General features: G+C 35.2%; 1 protein-coding gene across 1 annotated transcript; it reads right to left on the bottom strand.

Annotated features, from left to right (window-relative positions):
- Nucleotides 1-680: 680 nt before the first annotated feature.
- On the bottom strand, nucleotides 681-3,895 carry LOC132163741 (large ribosomal subunit protein eL30). Its single transcript, XM_059574112.2, has 5 exons — nucleotides 3,759-3,895; nucleotides 3,471-3,576; nucleotides 2,760-2,861; nucleotides 1,017-1,085; nucleotides 681-933 (listed from the first exon to the last, which is right to left on the bottom strand). Exons 1-5 carry the CDS (start codon nucleotides 3,777-3,779, stop codon nucleotides 896-898), a joined length of 336 nt encoding a protein of 111 aa, XP_059430095.1. The 5' UTR covers nucleotides 3,780-3,895; the 3' UTR covers nucleotides 681-895.
- Between the last annotated feature and the right edge of the window lie 7,275 nt (nucleotides 3,896-11,170).

Genomic DNA, 11,170 nt, shown 5'->3' with positions numbered 1-11,170 from the left:
GTCTGATAATTTAATATGGCCAATTGTCACTTTAGTAATTATAAATGGTAAGCCAGGTTGAAGCAAATAAGTATAGTTTCCTCTCTCCCATATTTTATTTTCGTTCCATATTTCCATCTATTTTAGTCATTATTCTATGAGTTCGTTAAACTATTTCTGGAACCGTTTTCATACTTTTAAAGGTTAGTTTCGTCAAACAAAAAAAAGGCTTGACCATATTTAATTGATGGTAAAAAGTAATTAATAGGAAAAAAAAAAAGTTATATATGAAAATATGGACACGTATAGAAAAGTAAATGACTTTTCATTTTTTTTAGTTTATATACAAACTTTTGAGTATATATATATATATATATATATATATATATATATATATATGATGAATTACACTACGAACAATTATCCTACAAGGCTAATATGGTAGTCCTTACCAATCTTTGATTATTATTTTTTTTATAACAATAGTTTGTAATTGTGGATGACATCCTTCTCTAGTGTTGATTGTTGATAGCCCAACAAGTGACCTCCTGGATTCATGGCTCAGGCAAATCAATTTCAAGAAATATTTGGAAGGATTACTTGTATCTTCAATTGAATGTTACCGTCCTCTTCGGTAAAAAATTTTACAAAATTCCGATCATTTTTTTAAATACTGAAAAATACTTTCCAGATAAAAGAGATTAAGATCCAAATCTTAGGGTACGCATACAAACTAGAATATAAAAACATTTGGTCCAACACAGCACTACCAAAAATACCATCAAAGCAGAGCTTGGTCTCTAATGAAGCATTCCTGTTAACAACATAAACGCTTGCCTTGAAGCAAAACATACCTCCTCTCCATTTGAAAAACAAGATAAAAACACCAAAATCTAGACCTGATACAATTCATGGTTTAATAATCAGGCATGTTCTTGATGATATCAGAATCACCTGAAAACCAACAAACATTAAAAGGTCAGAACAAACTCTACATAGCTTAGGACTAGGAAAACATCAACTGCGAAACTACATACCAGGATCAATAATGCTGAGGCAGCATACTCTGAAATATTTTCCACAAGCAGTCCCCAAATCAACATTGTCTGAAATACCAAAAAAACCTTTTTAGGACAAGTTCATGATAAAGGAGCTCAGGTAAAAGAGTACACATGTATCGGTTTGTCCTCCTCATTGGCAGGTTACTTGCATTAAAGAGTGTACAAGAGCCAAAAAAAGGGAGAGAAAACGATAAAACAAACACCAACTGTTTCATGTAAATTTGCTAATAATACTAGAAGAAAAAAGAACACTAATACTAACATCAACCAGCACACTCCAGATGGTAGAGAATAATAATCAATATTCAAGTTGCAGAAAGCACAGACAATTCATGCTGGTACCATATCTCAGAAAAAGAAAAAAAAAAAAAAAAAAAAAAAAGCAGATCTAAAAAAATGTAAAGGATTAAAAGATGACTATTACACCTCAAATCTCATTCATGTCATCTAAGTAGCTTCAGCAGAAGCAAACTGCTACATTAATCTTTATAACTCCATAAGATACATAATATAAAGTAATGCATAGGGTAAAAGCCAACTATGACACTTCAGAACTCACTCATTTCACCTGAGTTGCTTCAACATAAGCAACCCACTATAGATCTCTAACTCCATACAAAATGCAAAACCTTACACATAATACAATTTGTTTCTGTAATTGGATAAATGTTTCATTTTGCATGAAAAACAGACAGAGGAAATCCATTTCGCCTTACATCCGTTTCCACTTCCCATCAGATCTAAACCAGCTATGCTGGCACCTTAGCAACAGGTTTCCTACCGACCCTATTGAATTCACACTTCAGCACCCCAGCTTTTTCCCATGCTTGAAGCCTCTCAACACTAGTAAAGTATCCACTTCTTTTCTTAGGCAAGACAGCAACTAAAGCTCAGCTCGCATTCTTTGGGTTGGAAATCAATAATATAACATTATAGTATCTCCTTCATGGGCCTAATGTAGCAAGTACATAGAACATATAGTTAAGGGATATAATAACTTATTTGTTTTCTTTAGACTCCACAAATGTAACCCTATTTAAAATATTTTACTCATTCTTTACTCACATTTCTCTTACTTTTCTTTTTCTGAGAAGTTTTGGTGACCATTAAAAACCTCTGGGAAGTCCTGAGTTTTTTACTGAGTAGATTATGAGGATAAGAGAGATGATAACCATCATTTAGCAAATAAAAAATATTCAAGAAAAACTGAGACTTAAATCGGTTTTCAAAAGGGACATGAATTAAGTTTCACAAAACCATGCAAGTATAAATTTGAAAGAGCATACTGGGCATGTTAATAAAGTTCATTGAGGAACTTAAAAGTCCACTGAAAAACAAAAACACGTGGATCATGTAAATGGCCACAGAATGGCCCATCATATTTAACACCATCTCTGTGCTCAGCCATATACACATTATTTAACCCTGAAAATTCCTAATTGGCTAACAAATAAAAAGGGTGAAAACTATACAATTTACTTATGTAGAAGTGAAAGTCCACTATACAAAAAATAAAAAAATAAAAAAATAAAAACAGAAGAAAGAACACCCATTCATTGAGACAGGTGAAATGCATTGAGGCCCAGGAGCAAAATACACTCTGAAAACATCTAGTCCAACGTACAAAGAGACAAAATGAGGAATTTACTCTCTCAGAAAACGAGGAAAAAAAGAAGAAGAGGAAACTGAAATAGGGATGTGTGCAGGATAGAAACTCACTTCCGTTGTAGTGGTGAACACCAATTTTCGCTAACATAGCGTAATACTCTATCTCAGACTTCCGTAGAGGAGGGCAGTTGTTGGCAATGATGACCAGCTTTCCTGTTAAAAGGAAAATTTTGTTTAAAAAAATTCATCAAATATCAAAAGCGAATAGTTCACCAGACATAATAATGCAAATATCGAGCTAACAAAATATAATACATTAATGAAAGTTTAAACCAAATTAATTTCTGAAAAATGCTTATACCCCAGGACTTGGGAGAAACAATTTTAACACATTGAATGGCTCAGCTTTAAACTTTTAATCTATAAATGAAGATATGAAAGCATAGAAAATATCATCATTTTCCCAACATCAGTTTCCATCACCTCCAATTTAATATCTGAAAAAAAAGAAGCTAAATTCCTTATATCCCCGTCTTACCCAATATTATAAATAAAATATCACAAATAAGAATGTTAAAATGCTCCAGCTCTTTGTTTTATATATATATATAAAGAAATCCATGCCATTGTATCAGATTGAACAAATCAAAATAAAGAACAAAGATGAAAAGAAAATCTAGAAAATTTGTACTAGCAATTTCAATCTACGTCACATTTAGATATACCATCCTCTAATGCAAAAGTAACAAAAAGACCTTGGGATAGTAAACACCCACAAATCAGATCTGAACCTTGGGTACTGCATTCAGAAACAAGATATACCTTTGGAGCTCCTCAGGGACTTGAGAACGGTCTTGTATCCCAAGGTGTACTTGCCACTCTTCATGACGAGGGCGAGCCTGTTGTTGATGCTCTCATGAGTCTTCTTCTGCAAGTTTCATAGCAGAAAACACAGATATATGTGACTGACCATGAAATCTACTATCCCTTTGGGCGATGCGAGAAGAGAAAGAAAGGAAAATAAAATTCATTCCAAATCACACAGCTCTTGTCCCCAGAGTATAGGAAAATGAGAGAGAGAGAGAGAGAGAGAGAGAGAGAGAGATTTACGGTCTTCTTGGCGGCCACCATGGTTGGGTGCTTTGAATGAGAGAATTACAGCACAGCTTAGCACAGCACAGCTCGAAGAGCCAAAGCGTTCCAATGCGGCGACGGAACCCAATAATGGCAGCGAAGGAGCTCGTTTATACAGGGACGTGGATTAGGGTTTTGCAACCCTATTATATCGATCTGTTTGGCATCAGGTTTCGGCTATTCTGCGTCACGAGTCTGGATAACCGTACACCGGGTTATGCAGCATGCTAAGACCTAATTGTAAGGAACTCGCGAACCTAATACCAACAAAATATATAGTTTTAGGGTTTGAGTTATGTTAAACGGGCTATGGTCATAAACGAATTACCTATTTAATAAACGTTTCGACAACCCACGAACCTGCAGGTGATATATATATATATATATATATATATATATATATATATATATATATATATATATATATATATATATATATATCACCTGCAGGTTCGTGGGTTGTCGAAACGTTTATTAAATAGGTAATTCGTTTATAAAAAAATTAAAAAAAAAAACTTCAGGTTTGGGTCATTCGGGTTGTGTAAACCCGACACAACCCGTTAATTAAATGGGTCACACAGGTCGTGTAATGTCACCCGTTAAATTAGTGTGTCATGTTCGGGTTGACATGTTTGACCCGTTTATTAAATGGATTGGATTCGTGTTGACCAAATGTGACACAAACTCGTTTTCCCACCCCATAATACAAGTCCCTAATTATTAAGAACTATCATTTATACGAGGCAACGTCCTAACCTAAATTAGGGTTAAGAAATTCGTAACAAGATTAGATTTAAAGGATAAAAAGATGGATTCGAAACAAAATTAAACCAATTTTTAACCCGGAGATCATTAGAACCTAGTGATCAATCATGAGGGTCCCATAAACCCTACTGATTGAACACAACACAATAGTATAAATCCATCTTTAAGTTGATTCTAATCTCTATTTTGACTTTCTAGTCTCCCAAAGTGCTCTTAAGAGGGAGAAACAAAAAGAAGGGTGAGAAAGAGAAAGGCAATGCTTGTGGAGTAGGGTTGTACAAGTGAGTGGTTATTGTAGTGACCAAAATAATTAACTAAGCTTAGGTAGCTTAGTTAGAGGGTTAAGATGGACTTTGGGTCATTAGTAACAGTTAGAAAGGCATTTTGGAAATTTCAGACTTTCGGAACGAACGTATGCTAGGGTTGCCGGACATACACTCTTATTTGTAGTAGAGGATGTATGCTAGGGTTGCCGAACGTACGCTCATGTTTTTAGTGCAAATGTATGCGGGGGGATCACCGGACATACGCTGACAATAGTACGTTGTACTCTGCAAATAGTACATGGACGTATGCCCCAATAGTACGGGATGTATGCTACTTTTGGAATACGCCTTGGATAATACCTGGATCGTACGCTACAGCCTTTGGAACGCTGTGTAAACAGTACCGGACGTACGCACTAGTAGTATCAAACGTCCGCTACTTTTTAGAGAAGTTAGTAGCACCCTCTACTATAAATACCCCCTATCCCCTTCAGTTTTACACGCCCTGTTCACTGCCTAACTCGCCCCTAGGCTCTGCAAAAATCCCTCCTTGTGAATGTGTTTTGTGTGAGGTTTGTGAGTTCGGTGCTACCAGAGAGGAGGTTCTCGAAGTTTCACTTCAAGGAGGTAATACCCTTAAGCCTAGCTCGTTTTTACGTCATTATGCTGCTTAAATGTTGTCTTAAGTTGCTAGTTTTAGTTCTAGCTAGGTTGTGTCTTAAATCTTGATAATGTTAGCATTTGACTTGGTTTAACATGATTTCGTATACATGGAGGTTTCATTTTGAGTTAAGAGACTCTAGATAGCCTTTTGGTAACCTTAGAAATTAGCTCGGAAGGATAGGAGGACGGTTGACCAAATAAGGTTCTACTTGAAACTCTTTGAGCGGACATACGGCCTTGAGCCCGGACGTACAGTCCGAAGTAATTCAACGAACGTCAGGTCACGAGCCCGGACATATGGTCAGAAGCGTTCAAGGGAAACGCCACTTTGGCCAGTCGTTCAACAGTTCCTGTTTTCATGTTCTAGGTTCGTTTGATTTGGATTTAGAACAAATGATAGGTATTTTCTCAGTATTCGAGGTTATGGAGCCTCAATGGAATTTTACGGAGGAGCCTTACGACCCGGGTGAGTGTAAACTCATATGGATGCTTGTTGTTACTTTTCCCGCATTGCACGTCTATTTTATATATATCAAACATGCATATTTTACAACTCTCATGAAATACATTTTGGAATTACTGTGAACTTTTTTTTGCGAAAACGTGTGTTGATTAATAAGATAATGATGAGGCTTGTAAAACTATGCATGTAAAAAAGACTGATAAGATTAATTGCATCGTATGATATGGTACACTGGTACGTGTGAGATAACAGCCATGAGCTTACTATATAGGTTAACTTTATGGTCAAATGTGTGTGTGTGGGCTTTGGATCCAATGGTTTCGTGACCAAGATGCTTTCATTCCCAATGGATGGTCACTATAGGACGGACATCATTAGCGGTGTGGGCCACCCGAGGTTGGACTCGGTCGTGCCACTAGTGTTATGTACGGTAGCCATGCAATATCCGGGGCACTAGTGTTGTGCTATAGGTCCCTTGGGACAGCGTCAACCCTGCTGAGAATGGGTAATATCTCGGGTATGCCACATATAGTTGAATTATTACTGTTACTCATGATTATATACATATATTATATATATCACACATTCATGATAAACTGTAATAATGTTACATGTGCTTTATAAATAACTGAATCCATAAACTAATGATGGGTACGTCATGTGCATTTGTAATCACCAGTCATCGGACTTACACTTGTTGTGCCAATTTATATTAACTTGCAAGTACATGAATCGATTGTAGTTAATGGATTGCAAGTGTGAGGTCAATTCCACAGAGAATTGTATTTTTTAAAGAGCAATTTAAATCTAAAGTAATTTAATCCTAACCTAATTCCAAAAGGGTTTTGAATTTTGATTTTTGAAATTGAAACGACTAAACATAAAATAAATAAACTAAGTAAATCAATAGCTAAAGGTAATAAGGATGTGAAATTCACACTCACCGAATCATAACAACATACTCTATGTTTATCAATATTAATCTGAAGTTTTCACAATTTAAATCTTATGTATGTTTTACTATGCTTCAAAGAATTAATCAAAACCATCTCATGTATCCATTCATTGCACAAATCACAAGAGGAATCCAAATTTAATTGAAACACCATATGTATCCGAAGAACAAATCACAAGGGATATCCAATTTTTAGGCATATAAAACCAAGCAATCAATCATGTGAAATTATCCTAAATCATCAAGTGTATCCTTGAATCACAACAAGATATCCAAGATTCATTCAACACAATTGAAAATAAGTAAAAGAATTTAAATATAAAACCAATAAAATCGGAATGATAAATCTTACAATAAAGCGATGTTGTTCTTCATCGGTGAGACTTCATCCCCAAACTTAGTTGAGAATTTAGCTCCACATAACTATGAAACTAAAACCTAAACCTAATGAAAAACTAAACTAAAAGAAAAGCTGTGGATTACATTTTGTTTCCAAAATTGTATCACAAAACTAGTTTATGGAAATGTGTATGCATAGCAGTATATTTATAGGCTTAGGAGAGTCCTAGAAGCCCTAGTAATCCTAGGAAAATCGTAAGTCTATCTCTCAGTCCCAAAATAAGATTGAAAACCCAATTTGGCTTGGAAAATGAGTCTTTGCTGCCAGCTATTAGACGAGTGTGCTCGAGCGCACTCGGGCATGCGAATCTTCTCTTGCGGCACATTGCATGCGCGCTGGTGGTATGTTTGTGGTCGTGGGTGCGCTTGAGCGCAGACCACTTGGGATCGAGCGCACATGCGCTTTAGCGCAAGAAGGTGCGCTTGATCCTACTTCCAGAATGCTCTTTTTTTTTTTTTTTTTCAAGACATAGCAATTTTTCCTTTAAAGCTGTAGTTTTTCTTCAACGACCTACAAATCACTAAAAATACAAAACTAAAACAAAACATTGGATAACGACAAAGCTAAAGGATTAACTGGATCGAGCGCACATGCACTCGAGTGCAAGAAGGTGCACTCGATCCTACTTCTAGAATGCTCATTTTTCTGCAATTTTCTCTTTAAAGCTGTAGTTTTTCTTCAACGACCTATAAATCACTAAAAACACAAAACTAAAACAAAACATTAGATAACGACACGGCTAAAGGATTAACTAATGTAAACTAAGGGGCTCAAATATACCATATTTGGCACTCATCAAACACTCCCAAACTTACATTTTGCTAATCCCTTAGCAAAACAAAACGAAAAATAAAATGAAAGCAAGAAACATAAATCCTCTTTCGTGGGAGAGACAATTGCATTTAGCATATGCAACAAGCCTTTTAAACCCCTAGGCATCCCTAGTAGATGAGTGAAGTCTCATGAGGGCTTAATAGGAATGATACCCACAAACATTGTAGCACTATGTTGTTAACAAGAAAGAAGGTTCACATAAACCATGGTTCTTATTCATGAGCAAACTTAAAAAGACAAACACCATCATCACAATCAAAAGGAAATTCAAAATCAAATCAGTCATAAATGGAAAATTGAGACCTCATATGTTCTGAAATGTGTAAAGTGTAATTAGCATACAATCATGAAGCTTTCAGCTTAAACTCAAGACATGTTCTATAAAATTTGTAAGAATCCCTAACATATGAAACAACCAAGGCATATATATATATATATATATATATATATATATATATATATATATATATATATATATATATATATATATATATATACATTAATGGGGGAGATGTATGAAAATAATTAATTGAAAAAAAATTGAAAATAATGCAGTAGAACCATCCATATAGGTGGTAATTACAATTAAAATAAACATGATGCAAGAATTTCCAGAGTAAGCACGAAATTGGAGCGTATAAAAGGGAAATGAAACAAATTAGATAATGAAAAGATATCAAAAGACTTGATTAATAATTAACAAGAGTACTTACAGATTCAAATGTAAGCTGAAAGTAGTGAAGTTACACAAGAACAGAAAATATTACAAGTAGAAAGTAGCAGGATAGTTGCAGAGGGATTTCAGGTGTTTAGGCTGAAAGCTTATGCCTTACAATAAGGGGGATTATTCCTTTTATAGGCAAAATCCAACAAGTAAATAAAAATTATATCAGAATAATTAATAGTAAAAGTAAAGAACTGTTGTGTCGGCAGGCACTGTAGCTTTTACTATAATGTCTGCAGTTACTGTAACATAAACTGTGCCATGATGAGCTGGCAAATGTCTCCAGGAAAATTGATAAATGCAACTTTTGAACGATGCCGCTGTGAAGAGCAAATGATGAACGGTGCCTCTGATTAGGGCAAATGAACTATAAATGGTGCCACTGAAGGGCAAATGATGTTTAACGGTGCCACTGAGGAGGGCAAATGAACTATAAATCTTCAATTCTGGGGTAGTAATTGTTTGGACTGTCTCCGAAAAAACCAGAATTCCCATACCATTCTCGCATGGGGTTGAAAGTAGCTTCAGAAGATGCATTAGAATTTTCATCTTCATCAGAACTGTCATTGAGATATTTGCGTAATGCTTTTAAGATATCATTCTTCTCTTTTTTCTTCGAAGATAATTTTTTCTTGGAAGAACTAAAAGAAGTGGTAGGAGCAGTGGCCTCTTTGGGAGGAGAAACGAAAGTGCTAGGAGTTATCAGTTGAGCGGAATTGCCAATGGTTAATTGTTTAGGAATTGGAGGAGCTTGGATTTTTGGTAATTGGGCTAGAGCTTTGACATTGTCAACTATATTATCAGTTCGTGGGTAATTATCCCACCACTTAATGTACCAATGCCATTCTAGTTTGTCATCAAGAATAACATATTGCCATTTGATAATCTTGGGAATTTTAAATTTTTTAGCAAAATGGAGAGTGTGGGGAAATTTGTCCCCATCTTCATCAGTATTGTAAAGATTTTTAAATGATTTAAAAGCCTCAACGGTTTTTACGGGAGAATATCAAGAATAAGACCAAATTTTGTCCACCAGTTGGAAAACCAAAGGGGGAGAATGCCTCCAAATTCTTTATCAAAACTTAAGAACCAGGAGTGGTCAAATTTGGGATTTTGGAAGAGCATGAATTTGAACCAAGCATTGACAGAATTGTAATAGAAAAAAGGGATTGGGAAATCATCTAATTTTTTGGGTTGTGAGGGATGATCCGGGATTGAAAGCTGAGAAACACTTGGCTAGAGCAATAGATGAATTGGTAGCTGGAGGAGAAGTGGCAATCTCTGGTTTCAAGACCAAAGGCTTGGATTCAATCTTCTCTTTGTCCTTTTTGCTTGCCATGCTGGCACTGCAAAAATTCACAAGTGAGAAAATTTGGAATAGAATTGTTGGAGCCTTTAATGTATTCAATATAAAATTCAAAAACACTTAAAATAGCTTGCCATCTGGTAAAAATTTGTTTTGATGCAATATTTTCAACATCCTTGTGCAAAATATATTTAGCAGATTTACAGTCAATGCGTAATAAAAACTTTTGATTTAATAGATCATATTGAAATTTAGTAATGCATAAAACTACAGAAAGAATTTCTTTCTTAATGGTACTATAATTAGCTTGAGCCTTATTTCAAGATCCATAATGGAATCAAACAATTTGCTCAGGAGATCCTGGAGAAACAATTTGTTTCAGAATACCTCCGAAGCCAATTTTAGAAGCATCAGTTTCAACAATTTTGAAAGCATTGTCTGAAGGAATTCCTAGACAGGGTAAAGCCTTGACATGGGCTTTAATTTCTCTGACAAGAGAAGTGTGAGTGTCAGTCCAGGGGGGAGGATTGCTTAGCAAATGGTCGAATAAAGGTTTACAGTGTTTTCTCAGATCTTTGTAGAAGTCTGCAATATAATTTAAAGAACCTAAGAATCTTTGGAGCTGATTTTTATCAATGATGATATTAGGAAATTTGTCGGCAAATTGAAAAGCTCTATCAATGGGTCTTATCTAACCTTCAGAAATATCAAAACCAAGGAATTTAATTTTGGTTTGGACAAGCTTGATCTTTTTAGCAGAAACAACAAGTCCATTGTGTTTGACTGTTTCTAGAAACGAATTCAAATGTTTCGAGTGTTCATCAACAGATTTAGAATAAATCAAAACATCATCAATGTAAACAATAGTAAAGTGACTGAAGGGATTGAAAATATCATTCATGATATTTTGGAATTCACTAGGAGCATTTTTGAGACCAAAAGGCAAAACATTCCACTCATAATGTCCAAATGAGGAGGTAAATGCAGTCTTATACCTATCTTTATCATCAAT

The sequence above is a fragment of the Corylus avellana genome, chromosome 8 (genome assembly GCF_965113065.1).
Source record: "Corylus avellana chromosome 8, dhCorAvel1.hap1.2, whole genome shotgun sequence".
Classification (NCBI taxonomy): Eukaryota; Viridiplantae; Streptophyta; class Magnoliopsida; order Fagales; family Betulaceae; genus Corylus; species Corylus avellana.
This window is presented reverse-complemented; position numbering and strand designations above follow the sequence as displayed.